The 24,358-nt window shown below is 40.8% G+C and overlaps 2 protein-coding genes across 4 annotated transcripts in view; one reads left to right on the forward strand and one right to left on the reverse strand.

The window, feature by feature from the left end:
• Positions 1–9,011, forward strand: part of DYTN (dystrotelin) — a 24,264-nt gene extending 15,253 nt beyond the window's left edge. For all 3 annotated transcript variants that reach the window (XM_048309099.1, XM_048309100.1, XM_048309101.1), the window contains 7 exons: positions 24–169; positions 1,784–1,952; positions 3,627–3,697; positions 5,756–5,915; positions 6,543–7,014; positions 7,558–7,704; positions 8,490–9,011. In XM_048309099.1, the coding sequence (XP_048165056.1) occupies positions 24–169; positions 1,784–1,952; positions 3,627–3,697; positions 5,756–5,915; positions 6,543–7,014; positions 7,558–7,661 (1,122 nt within the window). In that variant the 3' untranslated portion in view covers positions 7,662–7,704; positions 8,490–9,011. The remainder of the gene's footprint in view (positions 1–23; positions 170–1,783; positions 1,953–3,626; positions 3,698–5,755; positions 5,916–6,542; positions 7,015–7,557; positions 7,705–8,489) is intronic.
• Positions 9,012–10,745: 1,734 nt separating this feature from the next.
• FAM237A (family with sequence similarity 237 member A) lies at positions 10,746–19,257 on the reverse strand. The gene is made up of 3 exons (XM_048309103.1): positions 19,214–19,257; positions 15,599–16,014; positions 10,746–11,588 (listed from the first exon to the last, which is right to left on the reverse strand). Exons 2-3 carry the CDS (start codon positions 16,005–16,007, stop codon positions 11,440–11,442), a joined length of 558 nt encoding a protein of 185 aa, XP_048165060.1. The 5' UTR covers positions 16,008–16,014; positions 19,214–19,257; the 3' UTR covers positions 10,746–11,439.
• Positions 19,258–24,358: the final 5,101 nt, after the last annotated feature.

Consider the following 24,358-nt stretch of genomic DNA (forward strand, 5'->3'; position numbering starts at 1 on the left):
TTTATTATCCCTCATTCCAACAGATGTCAGCAAAGGCGAATGCAAAGCACTTTCTCCGCACCATCAGGAACAACCTGTTTCAAGAGCGCTGCAGAAGAAAGGAGGCTCAGAGAAGGACAACTCTGAAATCAGTGGAGGAGAGGCACTTCCTTTCTCACAAAAAGACTTTGTGAGTTTCAGTTTCAGATGAATTTATAATCTCTGAATGTCAGGCTGTGGAATATTGCTTGTTTGTGTCCTTTGAGTAAGGGGTTTTGTTATGACAGATACCATTGGTTTTTCATTATTTTTCCCCTATTAAAAGGGGAAGAAATAACTGAGAAGTTGCTGCACATTGTTCTGTAGCTTAACCATGCTGACACCCTAATGATCAGTTGTCTTATAAAATACAACCTGCTTGTGTCTTACTTCCCTACTTCCTTATGTTGTCTCTTTCACTCCATTCCATTTCTTATACTCAGTCTAGGGTCAAGCATTGCAAGTATTTACTACCTTTCACAACTGCATGGGTTTTTAAGCACCTCCTCTGTGACAAATCCATTGGAAATTAACTGTGAATACTTTCCACATGTGACCCACAGTGCATTCACTGACAGGCATTCTACTCAAGTCCCACTAAATTGGAGGCCTCTGGAACTACTCACAATAGCAAGCAACTGATCTCACCATTCCTCTTCTTTCAGACCAGTTGTTTCATGTCCTTTGGTTAATATTTAAAGTTATTACTGTATTTCTACTGATCACAGTGTTTAATAATGAGCATTGGAGGTTATGCTGAGATTTTTCCCAATAGTTTCTCCCTCCTTGCTATGAGATTTTGGTTGATACTTAGGTGTAGAAACTGAAGGGAATGATCATAGGAGATTAGCACTACAAACATACAAAGGGTGAGATTCCTTCCTAGTTGTATAAAGATCTAGCAAATGTCTTGCATCTGACACATGTTCTCCAAATGAGGCTTCAGTGAGACTGAAATAGGGAAAAAATGGTCAGTCCTCTCTAAAATAATTAATTTCATCTTTATGTGAAGGAGGAGAAAAATCTGTTTATAAAACTGGATTGTGCTACTCTGGTAGGTTTGCAGTTAGAAAACGATTTTTTGTATACTGTAAGACCAATGGATGATAGTTACAGTGATCCTCATGGAGAATATTATTTGTTTGAGAATATTATATGTTTGTTTTTTAGAATGTGGTGAAATGCAAAACATCTTTCATTGCTAATATTTCCTCTCTTGTATTCAGCAACAAAACAGTATTTAATCATTTTGAATGTAATTCAATCTTTCTGGAAGAAATCAAGATTTCTCTTTAATTCTGTGGGGGTTTGCTTATCTACTTTTTGCGTAGCAATGAGACAAAGAAGAATTTGAGGTTGCTGTTACAGGTGTCACTGTGGGGCTGATAAATATCTAGGCTTTTCCTAGCATTGAATGGACTAAACAGCAGCATACTTTGCTATTTTTTGTACTTGAATTTCCTAATATATTTAACTTTTGGCTATAGGAAGCAAAAAAGAGAAGCAGCAAATTGCAGAGACTAAATGGGTGGAAAGAAGAACCTGTTGCTGAGATTCTGTTGGGGGAGTGGAATTTGTTTTCAGGAATTTAATTCTTTCAACCAAAATATGCCAGCAGGCATAGGTAAACTTTATGTCTTGCTTAGTCAATAGCACATCTGTCTGTCTATTTACACTGCATTAGCTTTATTTGGCTCTTCCTGGCTAGCAAAACCATGTGAGTCTTGATCCTTTCCCTACTCATTATTTCTCTGTTGGTATGCAGTCCTCCTGTGGAATTCAGTGCTTCATCACTACCTGGTCCTGAAAATGTGTCTTTCCCAATGGACAGTTCTGTCCCAGAGTCACCCAGGTTCACACCTGAAAACAGGACTGTAATGCAGAGGAGTGACAATAACAACAAGACACCAGAGCAAGGCAAGACAATAGCACAGGTGAGCAAAACGTGAAGCAATAATAGTGCTAAAGCTGTGAAGAAGACCTAGCAAGTTAATTATCTAATTGCCTTCTAATTCCAATGAAAATGTATTGGGCAGCTTCACCTTTCTGTTAATTCCTCACTTTTGGAAAAAAATGTGGAATCTGAACACTTAGTGAAGTTTGAACTTGGTATCTTCCCAAGATTATTGACTAACTCCTTAACTTCCATGACCTTCAGAAGCACCTGTAAGAATATTTGCTTTGGGGTTTTTTGAGTTGTTGTAGAGTAGCATGTTAAAGTCTAGATGAGTCTGGAGTCCTCTCGCTGTTCTGACAGTAAAAAAGGCCATCATGTCTTCCTACTGCAAGCAAATGTCGAAGAAGAATGCCTGAATTCTTATTAGGCTCAGGCCATTTTTGTTACCATGGAAATAGCAAGAGGACAGAATGGGTGCTCTTAGGATAAACCCAGAGCAGTGTCCACTCCAGCTAAAATAGCTAATGCACAAAAGGTCTCCATTAATCCATTCCCAGGTTCCCTCCATAGAAACAATGCTAAAAGAGTGGGTAGGACAGTGTAGCTAAGAGTAAGTACATAGCAATTTTTTGTTTCTATATTTTTTGAGAGATTGGTAGCTCTGCATTTATTCAGAATATAGGAACACTGGTTGTGTTCAAACCAGTTTGTGTCATCCACTTATCTTGTTCTTCCCAGGAGCCAAGGGGTGCAGTAACAGAGAGCTGGCCCCTGTGTGTCAGGTCACTCCTTTGGCTGCTACTCCTGTGCTGGCCTTTGGAAGACCTGTCTTTTAGAACTCCGTTGCTCAGCTCAAGATATAGTGCCAGCCAGCAGATATCTGCAGGAGAAGTTGTGGGCAGACATTGCTTAAACATAGAATTTTGACTGTTGGCATTTGTCATTTTAGAAAACAGCAGGACAGGACTTGCATCCCCGTGCTGGGATTCTTTCAGGTGCATTGCTCTCCTGTTTGTTTTCTCTCTGGGCTGAGAATTCCTTTTGAGCAGTTTTATACTGATTTCCAAGATCTTATAGTGCAGATTATTTCCACTTTGATTCAAAAGATGTGGACAGTAAGTCTAATGCTTGCTTTTAATAGAATCCATGAACATGGAGGTCCTGGGTGATCCAGCTCTTAGTCTCATGATTTCCTGGTGGCCCTTGTTCCTGCCCAATTTATATCATGTCTCAAAAGTAGCTTAGCTGGAAAGTGTTTGTCTCCCTGACTTCTGGCTCCTGTTCCCTGCATGGTCCAGAGAATGCTACTTCCATCTAAGTCCAGGAGTTTCTCTTCTCTCTTCTACATACAGTCTCTCTCTCCATCTCCTTGTCTCAAAGCAGTTGTGGGACTTGGGAGAGATTATTCCCAGATCAGAATATTCCATTTTATAGAAATTTTTAAGGGTATGGATTTGTTCTAATTTCAAACAAATTCTCATACACTTAAATTTGTCATAGAGCAAAGAATTTGTTCTATAGAATAAATTTTCCAGCCATTAGAAATACTTTAATGCATCTGTTGATTGTAATACGTTAGATTTAAAAAGCTAACTAGTAAATCTGTAAAACACACAAAATCCAAAATTTGCCTTGCACTCTTATAGTAAAACTTGCATATAAAAATGGTATTGCTGATAAAGTTATGGACACATACTTCTTTTTGTTTTAGGCAATAGTCTCTTTTGAAGCAGATGTGTTAAAAATGCACGAATCCATTAAAAGCATTCAGAGTGACAGCAGGTAGGTAAATGCAGTAGTACACTGACCGAAGACTGGTGGGCAGTGCTGTGCCAGCTGGAGGGCTAGAAGACAGATGATTTTTCCATACTTTGGAGATTTTGAGATTTAAAAAAGATCCTATCAAATGAGGATGAATAGTGAAAATTCAGCAACAAGAATTTTTTGATGGAGATCACTGAAAAAACAATGGCAAAGCAAAACATTTTGATTTGCATTCATCAGCATTTCTGCAACTGCTAGTATATATTTCTAAAAGTAATTTTTAGGCAAAAAGATGTTCATCCACATAAAAATGTCAGAATAGCATACTTTTTCAAATTTTTCTCTGAATAAGGCTTAATGAAAACAAATTTCATAATTTGCATGAAGCTTTTAAATCAAAGTAGGATTTCTTCCTAAAAAATATGCTGTACATTGAATAGAAATTAATAGGCTGAATACAATAACTATTGGTATAAAATCCGTAAGAGTTTATCACAGAAGTTCCTTCTGATATTCAAACCTTCGACACTGTAAAATGTTGATTCCTAAATTAAAAATTTCTTGGGAGGCTTGTTTGCTTGGGTGGCATGACGGGGAGAAAGTTGGTGTATGAGCAACATATGATGCTTACCTCTTACTTGCATTTTTGCCTTCCACTCCTTCCTTTTTGTAGTTGTATATAAATGTGCTCTCTAGATAACCATGCCTATGACCACTGAAACTGATGGAATTACAGCAAAATGTAGAATTCGATCCTGAATCTACTCTATTTCCTTCAGTATGTTTAGTTCCCTCTGTTCCTGTTCTGTTTCATTCTAAGTACAATTGCTGCTCCAAATTCACACTAGGGCACTCCAAGATTAGAGCTAAACAACTGCAGTTTCATTTTAAGTCTGTTTTCACTTAGAGAGATATGGCAAAGATCTTCAGTTTTCATTTAGATTAGCAATCCTTGAGAGGATATTTGGGATGCCTGCTCCTATAATGCTGCATCACCCTCTGACCCAGAGCTTATCATAGTACTGGGTGAATGAATCACATTACTCATGGGAAGCTCTTTATTCTTGTTTGTGGACCAACTTCCAGCATTCACATGTCTGTTCACAGAACTGGGCTCTGAGTTGAAGGAAGACAGCATTTTACAGTGAGGAGCCCTTAAATGTTGTTATAATGGACCACTGTAGTATTAATTTGAATTTTAGATGGTCTGACTTGCTGTCCCATTCAGACAGATCTTGCATAATTCAAGTGAAACTGATGGGGCTCTTGTCTGTAAGCCAAAGCATAACCAAAAGAAAGTGAATCAGATGAACTTCTGAATGTAACTAAGCAAGGCAGATAACTATTTCACATCTGTGATGTGAAGCAGTTGGGTTTATTATTGTAGTGTTAACAAACTTTACTGTCTCTACCTCAGCCATGAGGAAAGCAAAACTATTTTTACCCTGACTTCTTAGAGAAATCACAACTAGAACAGAATTATGGGCGGTATTTTTGTTATGCTATGCTCTGAGTAGGTAATTTCTAAATCTCTGTGTGCATGGGAGGGTGGTACTTCTAATTGCAAAAATGGCAGTGTTTTTTCAAGGACAAGTGGCCTGTGCAGAAGCTATTGGTATAATCAAAGACACTGCAGAGAATACCACGAGCAAGAAAAAACTCTATCAAAGGGGTAGAAGCTACTTTTACTTCATTGTTGCCCAGGCATGTAATGGGAATCTTTTGCAGGTCAGGGATTCACTGTAAGTAGTTTGCTTCTATACAAAGGGACTGCTATTGTCTCTCCTGTTGCAGCCACCTTTGTGGGAAAGGTAAAACCCCAGGATGCAAGGTTCAGTCCTGGCCATAGTTCCACTCAGCTCTCATTTTTCCTCATCTAGAACACTGATATTCTTGCTAACTCCATGGATACAGTCAAGCTCCTGAAATACTGGCCTCTAATCCCAAAGCTGACAAAAACTTCCTGAACTAATAGTGGGATAAAGGTTGTGCTAAAGCGTTTGCTTGTTTCTGTGACAGCGTATATTTGTGTATGTGTGGCCAAGCAAAAATCCCACCCTCCTGTATCTCTGGTAGGTACATGAAGAAGCAGTTCAAAAAATGGAAGGACAAAATGCAATTTCTTCATAACTGCCAGGAAGAAAAAAGCTGCAAAATAGAGGCAAAACTCCAAAGACTAAGAGAAAGCCATGAAAACCTGCAAATGATGCTGCAGCACATGAAGGAAGAAGTAAAGGTATAGTGATAGGTATATCAAGAATCATCACAGCTACGAGCCATTATTGAATACTAACAACTGCTTTTCCCGCAGAACAGCACTCTTAATGCTATTTCATGCACCTTTCACTGTATTTGCAGTCATCTTAGGCTCTTCTCTTCAGAGAAAGCATATAAGGTCTTTGCAGTAGGGATTTTCTTGTCATTCTGTGTGTATCTGGCATTAGCACAGATACCCATGTTAGGATGTTTAAATACTACTGCAGTGAAAATAATGAATATTCCAATAAGAATGAGAAAATGGTGTCCAACAGAAGTGTTAGATACTTCATTGCTGTCTGTTCTTCAGAGAAGAGTCAAAGTGCTGGCACTGAATGAATAAAATGTCATTTCTAATTTCTGTCTTTTATTGGGATGTAATACAGACATCTTATAGAAAATATTTTGTCTCTTTTCAATTGTAGTGATTCTTATCATTACAATTATTTCTGAGATTCTTGAAAGGCCCTTATTTCACAGAAAATGCATACATATTTTCCCCCTGCAGCATTTTTGTAGCACTTTCTGCAATGCTGTTTTAGTACTACTGGCTAACTGAAATATCAATTATTTTCACAGTGTATTTTCTGTGTTTTGTCTATTGTAGACAGTGTTGCAGTCATCAGAGAATCCTTTTGCACAGTGTCATAATACAATGCCAAGAAATCCACATGTTCTGCTGGAAAGGAGAATGCAGGGTGAATTAAATCCTGCCCAGATAAGACCCACTTCCAGAACACATGCAGAATGGAATTCTTTGAATCCCCCAAACCCTGTAAATAGAATGCAGCTTTTACAGGCACCTGAGGTTTCCACTGCAGTTGACTTTATGTTCTCAGATGACCCACTGGAGTCAGTGTCCCTGCGGAGTGACAAACACTTTATGGGACAGCAAAAAAAAGCAAAAGAGAAACAAACATATCTGCCTAAACTGACAGAAGACTCTCTCAGTGGAATGAGGAATACAGTTCTTATTCCCACTGCAATGCAGATACTACCTGATGAGAAGGAAGTCAGAGAGGAAGGGGAACTGCTAATGATAAAACTGAAGGATACGTTGTCTCTCCAAACCCGACCAGGTATAAGTTCTCCAGTCATCTTGACACTGTCTTCTTACCTTCATCCAGTTTACTCCATAATATTGTTCATTATCATGTAACCCTCAGAGAAACTCAGAATCTTGCTTTAGCCTTTGTAGTATTATTCTATATGGTAAGGTAGAGCATATTCCAGATATAGCCCCTAATGCTGGACTGATTTGGAACTGGATGAGTCAAAGCTCCTAAGAGGAAATCAGTCTTGGCAGTCAATTAAGGAGTGAACTTGAACTGGTGAGGGCACAGAAGGTCTTTGCTCTTGCCACTTCTGTGACACTGTAACTATAACTCTAATCCTAGGAGACTTCCAGCAGTACAAAATCCCTCTGTAATCAATGGTCTTACACAGCAGAGCTTCGTTCAACACTCAGAATGCCTCACTTTTGATAATGAGGATGTAATAAGGAATATGACAGAAAAAGCTGGTGTTTCTACAGAGTTATCTTAGAGATTTATAAAGAGTTTTCTTGTGCTCTGGAAGCATGCAAAAGCTTGGAAAGACTTAAAATCTGTTCTACTTTTCAGCCCAACAAACTGCTTTGCACCAGGAGTTCTTCTCTACAGCTGAGCATGTTTGCAGGTCCTTTTCTAACCTCATCAACCAAGTAATTTCACCAGCTTGTAAATGACAGAAACTACCATTCACCTTACAACTTCACTGAACTACTTAAGGTAATTGATGCCATGTCTCTTAAAAGAGACTCTTTAAAGTGTCTCGGATGCTGCCTTGTAATAACACAGCATGACAGATTTCTGCATTTACTGACTTCACCAGGAACATTTTGGAGAGCTGTGTCCCTTTTCTGTTGGTGGTTTCCAGCTCCTGTGCTGTGGATTCCTCAGCAGTGTAAACAATGGCTCATTTCTCTCTCTTTAGCTGTTGATATGCCATGGTCGAGTTACTTCCTTGGAATGGTGTATTTCTTGTTGATGCCAGCAACAAGGAAAACTTTTTTCCCTGTAATGTACAGAAGGATTTTGAAGATCTGAGAAATGGAAATTATTCAGTACCACTTCAGAGAGAAAAAAAATATAGAGTCAGTTACTTACTATCACTGTTTTGCAGGAGGTGCATAAAAATAGTAAATAAATATATTTGTATATGCTCAAAACCAGTTATGGTTCAAGAAAATTTGCATACTTTTAAGGATTTTAGTTATGTCACAGAAACTATACCAGCTTTCCAAGAAAGAAAATACTCCTAGTTTTTACAGAATTTTTTCTGTGATTACAAAGAAAATAAATTTCACTCCGGTGAACATAAAATATTTTTGGAAGCTCTGGGAGCAAAGCTAGGTAAATTATATATTCTGAAGCTTTTTTTCATATATAATCAAGCAGTGTTTAGGATGATGTGATTGAAAAGGCTAGTGAAAAGCACAGGGCTTAAGAAAAACTGCTCAGCAGAACTCCACATAGATTTTCCACATGGATTTTCCTTCTGTTGTATTTTTCAGGAGTTATAATCATCAAGATAAAGGGACTGCCTGACTCATTAAAGAGGCTAGAAATCTTGTTTTCTGTTGGTAGCACCACAGCCATCTTCTTGAAAGACCTTACACTGTGGCAGTGAGATTAATGAACATTCCTGGTTCTTTCTGCTAGTTTTGGTCAAAGGAGGCCTGAATTACACTTACTGCAAACACACAAGAATTTACAGCAAGAAGTAATGGTATGCTGCTGGAAGCTAACAAGTGGTTTGTCTCTAGCAAAGGAACTGTAAAGAGGGTGAAAATTAAAGAAAAGAAACTTATTGAGGAGGAGATCATTGGAAAGTGGGTATACCCATATAATAACATAAATAAATATACTGTGAGATAGAAGCTTAGTAGCTTTTGCAATATGCCAGTGCCAGGAGACACACACAACAATCCAAGAAACTTAACTGTTGATTATGGGAAGATACCTGTCAGCTTCTGATGGGGATTTAAATCTCCTTTTAGTGCCTGCATCTGAATTAAACTTGGTTGGAAACAGTAGCAACTGACAACTGCTGGTTTGGTCTGAAGCAACGTTGAACAGACCTGGAGTACAAACTCTTACAAATAGATATTCCTGAACTACCATGAACTCTTCTTTCATGGCAGTATGTAAAGACTCAAAGAAGTGTTTTCCATGCTAAGAAGCAGTTGTTTAGCTCCCAGATCCCTGTAAGATGAAAGGGACAAAATCACAAGGTCTTTATTTTGTTGTTATTCAGTTCAGCTGACAGTGAAGGAACTTCAGTCAGACATGTTCATCCCATCCTTCTTCTGACATGCTCTGACTGAGAAACAGTAAGCCAGGAATGGTATCTGCAAAAACAGTCTTAGCTCACTCAAAGATCTGCCATGAAGTTTATAAGAAAGAGTGGTAGGATGCAATATCCTGTCTTTAAACACAGTGACATTTTTAAATGTTCCTGTATAGCAGATCTACTTTAATCTCCTACTCAGAGCCCTTGTTTGGTTTTTTTTTTTAATATAGCCATTCTTTCATCACTTCACTCTGTCACTTGCAGGGTTACATGCAGTTATTTGCATCCCCTTTTTTATTTCAGCACAGTTAATAACACAGATTGTCTCTTTACATCAGCAATTTCCAAGTGTTCTCCATAGTGTGATCTATCCTAGAGTTTCATCTGCTTTGTCAGTCTTGCCCATTGCCTCAAAAGCTGAATTTTGCTACAGCCTATTAATTAAGACGCTTACTGAAGCAGAGAAGTACTGCAAATTCATTTAAGCTAAATATCATCTTGGCCCATAGTGGTATTTCTGTCTGAAGGGAGGAAGAAAGCTGCCATGAGCCATTTCCTAAGGGATCCTGTTGTTGCAGGTGGGACTTATCTAAAGTGGAAGCACTAACATCTGCCCAAAGGGCCCTGTGGAAAAGCATCTAAGTTAAACAGGACCCGTTCAGAGAATCTGTCTGGTTTGACAATTGCTAGAGCTTGGGAGCCTATGGGAACAGGTAACACCTGCTTTACTCCAATACCAGTCCTCCTGGGCTGAGGCAGCCAGCCCTTAACACTCTTTGTTAGGTGCTGGTCTTGGTAGTTGTAGGGACTGTGAGTGAAGACTCTCTCTTATATGGATACAAAGTTGCAAAATGGGGCTTTTAGATGTATTAATATAATGAAAGTAATTATCAGCATAGGTACAGGAGTGAGCAGATCTGTTGTAACAATGCTCTTGCTGCCCTCCCACGTGGTAGCAAAGCACTCTCATAGGCTGTGGCTGCAATTGGGGGTCTGTTGCTGAGTATACTGAACTGTGTGTTCCTGTGTTTATCCTGCTTTAGTGTTCTCTCCTCTCTTGAACATTTAAATGGCGTGTTGCATGCTTAACTTGAAGCACAAATTCAGTACTATTGAAGCTGTTAGCCCTCTTACAGTATTTTGTTTGCTTCCTTAAGTCTGGATTTCCCCCAATGGGACTGTGTTTAAGCCTTATTTTGTTCAGGCCACTAACCATTTCAAGATTTCTTTACACATTTTGTTACTTGAACCTATTTCTGCAAGCTGATGAACAATCAGGAAGCCAGTTTTTCTGTGGGTATTTGCAAAAAAGAAAAAAAACCCAAACCACCAAATATTGCTACATGCTCAAGGAAAGAAACTTTGAATGAACAGTTAAGTGTAATTGCCCTGGAAAGATGACATTTGTAGTTACATCCAGCCAGTCTGGCAATGGAAATAATTTACACCATAAAAGCATTAAATGTTACCTGCCATAAGTTATTTTGCATTAATGTCCAATTGCCTATTAGGGTTATCAATAAGAGTCAGAAGAAACTGATTTTTCTACAAAGAACTTGTAAACTAAAAAAGAAGCAAGTGCAAGTTATATATGAGAATTCTTGTGATTAAACATTTTAAGTATGAAAGCAGAGGAGCTGGTAAAATCTGTTAACCCTTTTACTGGAAAACTGAAAACATTTTTGGAAGATATTTTTCATGTAGAAATATGTACTATTTTTCTTTAGTGGGATGATGTCTTTGAGCAGGGGCTGCTTTGTACAAGTGTACAGCTATGCATACAATCAAACATCACCATCTTGACTCTAATCCTGTCTTGGAGCCAGTGGAGGTTTTTTGACAACTTCCTTCTCTGCTTGTCTGTGTTTTATTGAAGGATCAGTTATTTCCTGTTTCGGCACCCAAAAGACAATAGTTTGAACAGATCACATGTATTACAGAAGCCTGATATACACACAGATTAAAGTAGGCAACTGCTTGTAAATCATGCAGTTTAGTACGGAGGCTAAATTCATAGGTAATTAAGAAAACCCATAAGTCCAAGTTAATCAGACATGTAGTGCTCGAAGTTAGAGGCCTTCTTCCACCACATAAATTGACATCAATGGGGATTAAAATGCAAAAAAATAAAGAGAAGTAGTTAAAAATTCTCTACAAATCAAAATCTTAGACTAAATGTGTAATTTCCTCTTTTTTCCTAGCTCTCCAATGATTCTTCCAAGTAATATAGATCTACTTTTGTGTATGTGGATACTTATTAAATCTTCAAATGAGTCTTTCTTCTTCAGAACTGGTGACCTCTGAATATGAGAAAATGTCCCTGAAAAGTGACATAAAAATGCATATAAGTAAATAATTTCCAAACAGCAAAGAGCAGCTGAATACTCAGTTTCCCACATCCATGTTTCCTCTGCCTTTAGCTGCTGCTGGTCCTCATTTTATCAGCATTACCCCCAAGCCTCTTGCTCTGGTGATAGCCATATCCCTCCATTCGCAAGTTGCCTTTCAGTGTCAAGTCACTTTGATCTTTTCCCTCAGTAGGGACCTTTTCCTTTAGTCTATCTATAAAACTCTTCTACTTGTAATTAGCAGAATCAAAGTGCTTAAGACTACTAGGAATCCTACTGACTGGCTTGTTCTCAACCTCTCTGCACAGTGGGTGAGATCTCTCACACTGTCTAGTAGAACATTTGTTATTTCCTTGAGGAACTATGGGGCGTTTTCTTTGCAATGGTCTCTAAAACGCAGCAGATTGTTTTTCTTTCTTTTAGACATACTTGTCTTCTGAAAAAGTAACTGGTTAGCACAATATTTGCTTATTTATCAGACCTCAAATGTACAATAGCCTTTACCCCACTACCCTCCCTAGCACCCTGCAGAGTTGGAAGTTATATCTGTCTTGGGCCAGGTGCAAGGGCTGGTCTGAGCCTAATCACCTGCACCTGTGAGGGAGGTGTGCACAGCTGAGGCCACTGAGTGGGAAGGGGCCGGGGGACTGCTGGGTGAGGAGAAAAGAGGCAGAGGCTGTATAGTTTTCAGATGTTTCTAGAGAGGATATGCTATGTGGCTTCTTGAGGAGGATCTTCTTATATAGCTGCTCTTCAGGAAGATTGCTGTGAGTACAAAAGCTATGTTTTCCTTGTGGTTCTGAAATCTTATTTTGATTAAGAGTTGTTGTAACTATAATGTAACTTCAGTGTTGTAATGGATTCAAAATGCATTTTTGAAACCTGCTTTTTCATAGTGTTTGGATTTTGTTAGACAAAAGGGGTGAATTACTAAAGATAGCTTGGCTAGGTAACTGAAAAACTCTCCCTACTTGTCTCAACTTAAAGCTGATTAACACTTCTCTGCAAAATATCTAGGGAAGCTGAAATGCTGCTGGGTTAAGTAGGATTTTAGGTGGATTGAGACAGTTTGTCAGGTTACTCATATCCAACTGTTCTGATTTTGTAGTATTTTTTACGGCTTGTGTAGAGTTTAAGAGTATCCTCAAACTGTGAGTACAGTCAAAAGCCTGGAGGGATTAGACTGGTCCAGAAAACGGTGTTTGAATCTGTAAGTCGGGAACTGGGCTACTTGTCCCACTTCTTGGTGCACACTTGAAGAGAATTGTTTCCCAGGAAGACCAAGTATGGGTAACTGTGGAAGTGCTTCTAAAATGTGCCAAAGTAGTTTTGTTTGGTACTACTGAAAAGTGCTTACCAAGGGCTTTGCTAGTTTTTTTTGCTTGGAGGACTTTTTTTTTTTTCCTTGGCAAAAAGAGTTCCTGATAATACTCAATCTTCACAAGTAGGATTTATCCATTAGTTCTGAAATGTAATGCTAATAATAACACCTTAACATCAGTATTTCTGTGCCAAGTTCAGATTTCTGTCTTGCTTTTCCAATTCAGTGATATGTTTAAGAAACTACAGAGAATACAGGTTACAGGTTGCTCCTCATTCCTGATTTATGATCCTGTTTGTAATTAAAAAAAACCCAAAACAAACCCCAAATATATGGAAATTTTAACTATTTAAGAGGAATAAGATGAAAAACTTTGGTATGAAGCAATAAAGTTATCAGCTGTTGCAAAAGTAACAGTATAAAGCAAAAAAAATTGTTTCATTTTTGGATTTCTAGTATAAGCCTACTGAAAGCTATTTATACCTGCCCATGTAGGTGTGAAGTACACAAGATAATTTAAGTGCTGTTTGTGCTGCTCATGGGGCTGAGAAAACAGGCTTGTACCTCTCTTTATGCATAGGTGGTAATTCTGTTCCTCATCATTTGCTGTGCAATTTTGATCTGCATTTATTACCAATTGATTTTTACTTTCACTGATGAAATAAGGCAGTAGGATCACAGGTTACAAAGATTAAAACAGCTGGCTTTGTTAAGAAACTGTGAGACTTGGATGAGAAGTTAGCTCCTCCAAAAAAGAATTAGGCTGTCACTGCTATAAGCTGCCTGCTACAGACTGATGTTAATCAGTTGTACAGAGAAATCAGATTAACTGATTACAATTCACAAAACAAAGAGGGTGTGAATACTTAGTAGTACTTAAAATCTCTTTGTATAAGAGTAAAGAAAAGTCAGAATTTATCATAAAACCCTTAATTTGATTCTCCAAAATACATCAGACTGTTACTCTTTAATCTTGACTGGAACAAAAGCTCTTTGTTTAGGAAAATCACAGTGTGATATAGATATATAGAGCCAGATGTAAACAAAAGGCTAAGTGGGAGTTTAGACAGTGATATTCAAAGCTGCAATCCTAAACAAAAATTAATCTGGTGCTTTAGCCTGGTGGGTTATCTCAGTTTTTGACTGCCTCGTGTGTCTAAAGCTGCATTCTGTTTGCACCCAAAAGTGCGTCAGTCTGGTAAGGATTGAGCAACTTGTTGCCTTTGTGATGACTTAAGAGCACTTGGAAACCAGAAGTGGGTTCTGTGCTGCATGCCAACAGAGTAAAGATCCAGTCAGAGCTATGTGATAGCTCAGATTCTTTGCAGAGCAGGATAGGATCCAGTTGTTGCTTTTAAAATGCAGGTAGTGGTTGTTTGACTCATAGTTTAGAAACTGACCCTGTGTGTGGGGGGTTTTGAGTCTGAGGGGATTGATTCAAACTCAACTCCTATCTCAAGGCCCAGGATACTGCCTGTAGGTAACAGGGTAAGGACCTCTCAGTCCTTCCTATCCCAAATTCTAACTTTCAATACCCCAAAATTTTTTAGGGCAAGACTGGAATTGTCCAGTGGTATATTGTCCCTGGGGTGCGAGAACCCTGAGTTCAGGTCCATTTTTTAGAGACGCTCTAAGGGATACTTGCTCAGAGAGGCTCTTCACTATTCCATGAACGTTCCCCCAAACATCATAATAACTTAAGACACTGCTCTAGGAGGTGGAGATAAGGGTCTCAATCCATTGAAGTGTTAAGGCAGTTCTGCCTTCTCAGTGTGGGCCCGACGTGCTACGTTGTTGGTGATGGCAACAGCACTTCTACCTCTCCATCAAATTACAGCACCTACCCCTATCTGAAAGTGGATATTCTCCAGGCAAGAATACATCTGTTGGTAGCAGGATCAGAACTGAAGCCTTGGAAGGGACTGAGATTTAGGAAAAGCTATACGGTGTCTCCTTCCTGGGAATGAGGAGGGTAAGTGACATGCATATGGAGAGGGGTCTGGTAGTTCTTCTCTGGGGCTGGGAACCTGGAGACTAGGAATTGCAGCATTTAGTGCCACAGGTGGTGGTGTTCTTCCTGGAGCTGTAGTTGTGTATGAAAGCCTGTATGCATCTGAGTCCTAGGTCTGTTTCCATTGTGTGTTGGGTAAAGTTACCAATATGGAAATGGAAAATACCTAGTGGCTGACTGCTAGATGGCAAGTAGACATACCCTTACCCTTCTGCTGAAAGACTGCCACTCTCCCCAACAGCACCAGTGCAATGCACTCCTCTCAGAATGGAGAGTTCAGAACTAGCCTGTTCATAGCACAACTGTGGTAAAAATGCTGCTGTGGAAGAATATGTTGGTATATTCAGCACTGAGCTGCCTTCTTTGTTTGAATACTCCTGTATTACACTTTCTGCTGCTTCTCCTACCCCATCAAACAGAAACTTAAAAGCTGTTATTGGAGTTCAGGTTGTTTGGAGGTCAAAGTTTCCCTGAGATCACATTGAACATAAACATAGCTCTACACTTGACTGGGAGGAGTAGGGGGTTTTTGCACAGCACTGTCCTCTGTTTCTGTCCTATTACCACATAGCACAATAGGTCTCAATCTCTTTTCTTTCCCACTAGACTCTAATTATGGCCCATTAGACACATATTAAAGGAGTAGTGACCTTGGTTTCTCCCTGTGAACTGAGAATGTAGGGTAGCAATCTTCTGCTCAGCTTCTGCCAGCTGCCTTCTGCCTAGGCCATGGGTTCTGGAGAGCACACAGTCCACATAGATATCCCAGAAGAGCTGAGCCAGATCCCAGAACAAAGCCCCATGTTTCAAGTTCTCTGAGGATTTCAGAAAGATCATGAAGTCCCAAAAGCCACTGACAGAGTCAGAAATGCGAGGCTTCCTCATCTCTAGTAGAACAGCTGAGGAGGATTCCCAGCACTGGGGGTCTGCCCGCCCAAGAGCTAGTGGATCAATTTGACTATGGCAGAGGAAGGGTTTCACACAGAACACTGCCATGAGTAAGAGAGAGCAGGTGAGTCTCATGGTGCAGTGGATTCTTCCTCTGCTTCCAAGATCCATTGTGTCACTGAAATATAAGAAAACCAAGAGAAGCTGAAAAACATCTCACTCTTAGACCCAAGAATAAGGTCCTGGTACTTTACATGATATACAAGGCACTCAGATATTGTTTCTCTGCTCCTTAAAGATTTGTGTATGCTTTTTGCATATATATAAATACTAGAGGAGTTTCAATGCTCTATGCAGCAGAAACGTGTGTAAAAATTTTTCACTCATCCTCAAATCTTATCTGGAAGTCCTTAATATCAAAAGCCTTTTGCCATTTTTGCTTTACAGATCCCTAATCTTTTTCAGTAAAAATCCATTCCTTTTTACATAATTTAAGCCTTTAGGCACTCTTGCTTTTCTCAAAATTTTATGAGCCCTTTAAAATAGTCTTCAGAATCACAAGGATCACTGGACAGCAGGTGGAAAACTTTTGTTGAAAATGTGTTTTAATGGCTCTAATTAATGGAGGTTGCAAATTCATGCAGTGACCAGGATTGGTTTACGTGCTAAAATGCAGAACAGTTCTGAAAAGAGGGTATAGCAAAGCCATCACATAGCAGCTGTATTGTACAACATGTACACATGCATATAGAAACAGAACAGTTCAGGTTGCAAGGGACCTTTAAAGCTCTCTAGTGCAACCCTTCTGCCATTGGCAGGGACATCTTCAGCTACATCCGGTTGCCCAGAATCCTGTCCAACCTGACCTTGACTGTTTTCAGGGATGGGGCATCTTCCACCTCTCTGAACAGCCTGTTCCAGGGTTTCATGACCTTCATTGTAAAAGTTTTTTTTTTATATATATATATATATCTTATCTAAATTGATCCTCCTTCAGTTAGAAGCCATCACCCTTTGTCCTATTGCAACAGGCTCTGCTAAAGATCCTGTCCCCATCTTTCCTATAGGTGCTCTTTAAGTACTGGAAGGCTGCAACAAGCTCTCCCTGGAGCCTGCTCTTCTCCAGGCTGAACAGCCCCAACTTTCTCAGCCTTTCCTTACAGGAGAGCTACTTCACTCCTCTCATCATTTTTGTGGCCCTTCTCTGGACTTGCTCTAACAGGTCCATGTCTTTCCTGTGCTGAGACGTGTATGTATATATAGATATCTATATAGATATATATATATATATATAGTACCGGTGTGTATTGCAGATCACTAAGAATTGTCTGTTTGTTAAAACTGTGAAATTTGCTAAGTAGTATCTATAACTGATGGGTGGAAATTCTGAGAATGATAACCTTTTGTGGCCAGAAAGGGCCAGTTGTCTCCATCAGATTTCATTTCTAGTATGTACTACTTTGTTGTATTTTCAAAAATGCTTCTAGCATTTCTGATATTGTAACAAGTTTGGGGGTTGTTTTTAGTGTAGCTCATGGCACACAGAGAACTTCCTATTTGTGGAAATCAGCAACATCTGAGGTCAGCATTTAGGACAAAATTCTGTTTAATGTATGTGCTGATCTGCTGAGTATTCATGCTTGTACATTTTCAGTTTGATTGTTGGGGGTGGGGAAGCTACTTCTCTTAATGAGCTAGATAAGCAGCTGGCTTTTTATGTAGAAAGTCTCTTCCACGAGTGATCCTGAAGAAGTGTTCCTTTGCTATGTGAAGGAAAATGCCAAAGGCAGGATATGGATGCGCAGAGGGATTGTACATGAAAGGTAGCCCAGCCACAGCCTGTGTATGAGACTAGGGAAGAGTAGGCTGCTTTGTGGAACATATTTCATTGTAGAGCGAAAGGACTCTTCAGAGATTTCGGTCCTAGCAATGATATTCTTACCTAGCCCCTTGTCTGGCTATCTGGTTTGGTTCTGGGAGCATTTTTGAGGTATTCAGACTATTCAGAATTTGCTCCCCAACTGCTTAGAGTCCCTTTTTAATCCAAGTTGGGATCTTGTGAAAAGAGCTGGCTTGACAGGCCTGGACCTGAACATTGCATTTAAGGAATAAAAGAGGGCCAGCTTGCTCTTCCCACACTGCCCTGCCTAGTGGATGTCACTTATGACAGTGGTGGTAGTAATGGGGCTGTCCTCCTGCTGCTCCCAAGGTCCCCAAGAAACATCATTCTTCTGTACCCTAGTCCACAAGGCAGGTTTTGATTGCTTTCTCAGAAGCAAGCCAAAAACATCCTGTGAGTCATTACTTCAATCTTGTTTGTGCATCAGAGCCCTTCCGCTGGGCACAGGCACCTATGTATGCCATGCAGTATGCACATACCTGTTTACTGAGACTTTTTCAAGGGACATAATTAACTTTGTCAAGTTTCTGGTTTTCAAAGCAATTTAGCAATCTCAGATATGACCATGGTGGGTGGGGAGACAGACATGGGGCGGGGAGCCCCAAAACAAAGGAATCATACTAAAACAGTCTATTAATACTAAATATTAAAATCCTTTAAATGATGGATCTGTGACTTTGACAGAGCCCATCTCATTTGTACAGGTTAACAACTTAACTGGTTGCTTTACATTTTCTGCTTCCCAGCGCCTATTCTAAACTTTCTAAGTTACAAAACTAGCTAAGATGAGGGCTCTGGATTTGCCAAAACAAAGGGGACAGCCCTGGGCAGGGAGCTGGTAGGGCATTAATATGAGAATTTGTGCCTTTAAAAGTATGATGTGTATGGCATTTAGCAAAGGCCAATAGTCCTTATGGTCTGGTCAAACTCAGGGCAGCATTGTGCTGTTAGTCTTCTACAAGGTTCAAGATTGTATTTTTTTTTAGATATTTGAGAGCTGGAGGGGATGCTCAGGAAACGCAGATTTCATTAATCTCTTACCTGTGTGTGTGGTGAATGCTTCCATGCAATTCCTTCCCTACACCCTCCAATCTTTAGATCTTTCTGTCCATAGATTGAAGTTTGTGTGCGTGTGTGAGTGCTATTTACACTTTCTGCTTCTGACTTTTCCCACCCTCCCCTTTATCCCTGCTTCTCCTTGCAGTTTAGTTTCCCGCTCCACTCCCCGTCATGGATATGCCTTCCAATAATAATTAAAAAGTTAATCAGTTAACTTGTTATCATTTAACTTGGAGCTCTCACTTACGGATAGTCCCTCGGCGTGAGGCTGCCACGGCCGGTCCCGGCCCGGGTGCCCGCTCCGGCGCAGCATCCCCGGGCAGCTACCGAGGCTCCGGGCAGCGCCCGACTCCGCCGCCGCTCCCGCCCGCTCCCGTCCCGCTCCGCCCCGGCGCCGCCCGCAGCTCCCAGCGCTTACCTCGGCGCTCCGGCCAGGACTCTCCGAGCCCGCTGCCGCCGCCGCGCTCCTTAAGAAGCCGGAGCGGGCAGCCCCGCTTAGTTTTTACGTCAGGGCTCGGGAGCAGCCCCCACCCCCTGGGCCCGGCCGCTGCTCCCGGGCACCCGGAGCTCCCTCCTTCTCTGTGCGGAGCTGCCCTTGCTGCAAGTCTGCTCCGCTTCTCTGCCCCCCTTGTCCTCCTCTGCTTGCGGATCCCGGCCCTCCCGGGCCAGCCTGGTGGCCATGCTGCCTCTGGCCGAGGGGAAGGGGCGCGCAGTGGGGTGGAAGAGTAGCAGATTTGGCAAAACTGCGACCCTCCCTTTGCCCCCCTCTCTTAGCAGTGCTGCACCGGGGGGGCAGGAGGGGAAGAATAGAAAGTAAGTCCGACCTTGGAGCTCAAGTTGTCCAGAGCTGGCTCAGACCTGAGGTATCTTGCTTTATGTGCTTGGCTATTGCAGATCCCTCCACCCTAGAGCAGGAGTCTGTGTGGCACGACTAGAGCTATTTGCTGGCTGGGGCTCAGCCCATATGCAGCAGGTCCAGCTCTCCTGGAAGTTAAAGCAGCGACCCAGAGAAGAGCCACAGAAGAGAGCCAGTAAAGGCATTAATTGAAGTAGTTGGGCTGAGCTGCTCACTGCAGCTCAATTTACACAACTTTACCTAAAGAAGAGCTACCTTGGAGTGCTGTACACTCTTCGGTGGAGGGGGGGGTGGTCTGGTTACATTTTCTCTCACAAGAAAAATAATGTGATCTACTGTTGTTGCATTTTCGCTCTCTGAGGTTCTCAGCTGCAGCCCCTCTCCCTTGTGACTTCTGTGAAGCAGCTGAAAAATCTGTGTGTCTTGGAGAAATGGGCAAAGCTGCTAGGGAAGTGAAAGGAAACCATTGATGAAAAGGCTGTCTCCTGTTACATGCAGAATGGAGAGAAAAATCTGAGCACAACTCTGCCTGTGCTCCCTGTGCCTGCTGTGACCCCCTTGCATACAGAAACATATAACTCAAAGAGCTGGGGCTCTGTGACCATGCTGATAACCAGTGTTGGACAGAACTTGCTTAATGCCAGCTATTTGAAGCAATAGGCAGGTGAGACCATTCTTTTTCCCTGACTCTGTAGTTTATAGGCCAAATCATGTAGCACCTTGCTGCCTGTCTGAAGCCAGTGCAGCTGCACCAGTCCATACCAGCTGGGGAGCAACCTATTTGTTTTTCCAAGACTTTTCACTGGCAGCTCCCTTCTTCTTCATACCTGGAACCATAATCCCTTCTCCAGGAAGCAACTGTGCTTCAGTAGCATGAGGCTTATCTTCATTGCAGTCAGTGGGGCCACACTGGTTCACATCAGCTGGAAAGCTGGCTTGAGACACTGATTTCTCTGATCAAGACCATTATAATTTCTGTTCTTTCTATTCGTACAGTCCATATAAACGGAGGAGCAACTTCATTTTCAAACCCTTGATCTTGCGGCATGCCTATGACAATTAACACTGCTTTTCTTTTCTCCTGATGTTTTATCTCCTGAATAAGGAATTCCTGTGAAAGTATATTTTGTGTAAGCAGTGCTACTGTTTAACAAAAGTGCAAGGAACTTTTTGGGGATGAAAGAACACTGGCTAGAACCCTTGTAAATAGCTATACTGTATGACTTTGGCCAATTTTCAAATGTTCCATTTATTTAACAAGAAGTGTGAGCTTGGGAATGAGGGGAGTAATGGTCACCAACTGCTGAAACAGACTTCAGGATGAACTGAAGAGTGCAATACCTTGCAAGGGGCCCTTGCAATGTGGTGGGGGAAGCCTCTCATATGTAGGATCTCCAACATTTCTTCTCTGTGCTATCAAATAGAGGCTATTCCAGTAGACTTCCTTCTCCTGAGTTCTAGGGCTGAAATGGTCCTTAAGGATCAGCTTTTGGTTTTATTGGTTTCTTTTTAATGTCTGCTCTGGAGCTGATTCTGGACCCATGTGCAGTCTGGAGCCTCCTTGGCAAGTGAGTAACCAGCATGCTTCTCCTTGCCTCTGTGTTTGGGGATTGAACCTGGCAAAGGAGAGAAGGAAAGTGTGCAGATAAGACCTGGCTGTTGTGATGAAACCTGAAGGCAGCTCCTGGGTAGAAAAGGCTCTGGGGCTGCTTGTGTTCATGGTTGGCCTGGCTGCAGGGGCCAGAGCAGAGCAAGATTAAAATGCCACAGAAGTGGGTTTTGCTGCTGTTTCTGGATCTGTGGTCTGTTGTTCTAAGGACTCTGCCCTGCATTGTTAAGGGTAGAGCCAAATGGAAAGAAAAAGGTTACATGTTTCTTGTGAGTTGATAAGTTTCTGTCAACCTACAACCTTTGTGGATTCATTGTTAACAAGTGAGTTTATTTGAGTCCCCTTCTGGGTGCACTTTATCTGGTTTTGGATCAAGAACAACATTGGTTTCATTCCACTCAGAATCCTGGCAGACTCAAGGGAACTGAACCAGGGACTCTCACAGAAATGGGAGTTGCTGCTCAAGGGAAATACTGCTACAGATAAAATAGTTGGCTCCACGAATACTTCCTGAGCCTACTACGCTCTGCTCCCTCTGAACCAGAGCACTTATATTCTATTTCTGGGAAGAGGTTTTTGATAATTAGATTGATCACCTCAGCCTCCTAGTGGAGAAGAAACACCAGGATTGGTCATCTCATTCAATTCCACACACTCCCTCAGTAAAGCTTTCTGTGCCCTTCTTAAGCTACCAATAATCTTTCTTTAATTGCAGTGCATGATATATTCCCCAGGAAGCCAGTGCTCATATCTTATATGGGTCTCCATATCTTATGAATTTAATTCACATAAGCTGTAGGTCATATCCAGAGTCATTTGCATAAGGATTTTTTTATCAAGAAAAATTGATTATTTACTTATAGATGAGACAGGTTTCAGATCATGTAACACTACAGAAAGAATGCTATTTCTACCAGAAAAAAATAAAAATAAAATAAAGTAAAAGCTAAAATGATCAGGATATAGGAATAAGGGATAAGTAAGAAAAGTAGGAGGCTATTTCACTGGTATTTGCATTTGGAATAGAGCAAAGGTGTAAATAACTATACACAGAGTTGCTTCCTTCCTGCATTTGCTTCCAGCAAACCTTCTGATGTGGTTTAAAATTAACATTTAAGTTAATAGACAGTGGCTTATGGTTGCTTGAGCTAAGTAAGCATTTACACATAAAAAAAGACATTCAGCACTGAGACTGAGAGACAGCAATGTGTGATGGGATGCACAGCTTGCCTGTTAGTTCCATAAGCAGACACACCTGAATGCAGTATTAGGCTTTTTTAAATGTCCCACATGATGAAAGAGACCTCTTTTAGGCTTACTAAAAAAAATGCTTTACAGACATATTCTTAGCTGAAAGTTTGCGTTTTGCTGAATTGGGTTCCAAATTATTCCAGCCTTGTGTGAAACCTGGGTAAGTGACAGCAAAGGCAAAACTTGTGATTCTCAGAAGGGGAGAAACCTAAAGGTCTGTCAGCTTTAAATTCATGGTACCTGGCAGAGGCTTGATTTTTTTCTTCAAAGTCCATAAAGGCAGAGTGTGGAATCCTAATCCCACTTTTAACTTTTCAATTTCTCTTTTAACCAAGAGATTAAACTGCCCTTAAAATGGGCTCCCTGACAAACATACCTAAGAGCCTCTTGGAAATGAAATTAAATACTTGATCCAAAGTCCGTGGCTATATTTTATTCATTTTTAAAATGATATGTAGAGGGCTTTGAGTAGCTAAACCTGTTTTTTTAATCTTTTGATGTCAAGTTGTGTTTTTTTGTTTAGGTGGATTGAATCCATACTCACAAATGAATTTGATGATCTCACACTGCTCTAAACAACCCTCTAGGTCTATTCTCTGGTGAAATGACCGGCATGAAAGTCACTGGATGTGATGCAACACTTAAGCGTTTCTAACCAGTGCAAAGGTGTAATTAAACATACAATTCTTCAGTGCTGGACACTATTGCTGATGACCTGAAACATTTCCATGGAGCTGGCAGACAAGACATGGGACAGGCAGGTGACCAGTGTATTTCTGTGCCAGGAGCCCTGGCATGTCTCTGGTCTGTGCTGAGAAGTGGCCTTCTGCTAGAAGGTTTGAGGAACTGCAGCTCCCTATCAGAATAGACTTGTCTTTAATAATGTGTTCCTCTCTCTCTCCATGCCTACCAGCTGTTGTATGTGAGCAGCTCTGTCTCCAGGGCCATGTTTGGAGTGTTTCCCCAAGAGAAAATTTAGATGCCATGTCAGAAGTGTGAACTGGCTTAATTGTCGAAGCCACTTATTTAAATTAATTTGTGGAAGAGGTAACAGTTCTTCTGGCAAATGTATTTAACACAAGCTTTGAAAAGACATGTGGAGCAGGTATTTTTACAAGTGCAAGCTAAGCAACGTTGGTTAGAAAATTAATATATATTTTTGAAAACATAATCTGGTGATATGTGACATAAATGCAAATGACCTTTGTAAAGGATGTGACCACATCTCTCTAGACTAAAACATTCCAAGAAAATAAGAAAGAACCCCAAATTGATTAATATAGTACATCAAAAGTTAATTGTTCACGTCTTTTGGGCAAGTTGTTCCACATTAGCCATTCAGTTAGAGAGCTTTTGATTCATTTTAATGGCATTCTGGATATTTATAGCCAGACAACTATTAGTTTTTGAATTAAGGGATCCATTGCCGTTTGGGTACTGGACTGATATCAACATGTTCCAGAATAAAGTCATTGGTTCTTCTGATTCAGTCTTCCTGCTTCCTAATGTTCTCACAGATAATGAAGAAACCCTTATCATCAGCACTCCAGGCAGACAGGAGAGTCACACTGGGTATGTCACAGTTAAAAGAGCAGTTCAGTGAAACATGTTTTCATAAAACTGCCACTAACATCTAACAAAGCAAGGCTGTTATAGGATCAGTTTCTCCCAAGGAATTACGGCCAGATCTTCTAGGGGAAAAAAGCACTTTCACAGTGCATTCTTCCCTGAGCTGAGTAGGACTGCAATGTCAAGTCTCCTACCTTTTCTTGCTCTGAGGGTTTCTTTCCTGCAGCTCTTGGGAGAAAAGGGTGTTTGAGCATGCTTGTCTCAGGGCAGCTCCTGGG

This window comes from Corvus hawaiiensis, chromosome 7, assembly GCF_020740725.1.
Source record: "Corvus hawaiiensis isolate bCorHaw1 chromosome 7, bCorHaw1.pri.cur, whole genome shotgun sequence".
Lineage (NCBI taxonomy): Eukaryota > Metazoa > Chordata > Aves > Passeriformes > Corvidae > Corvus > Corvus hawaiiensis.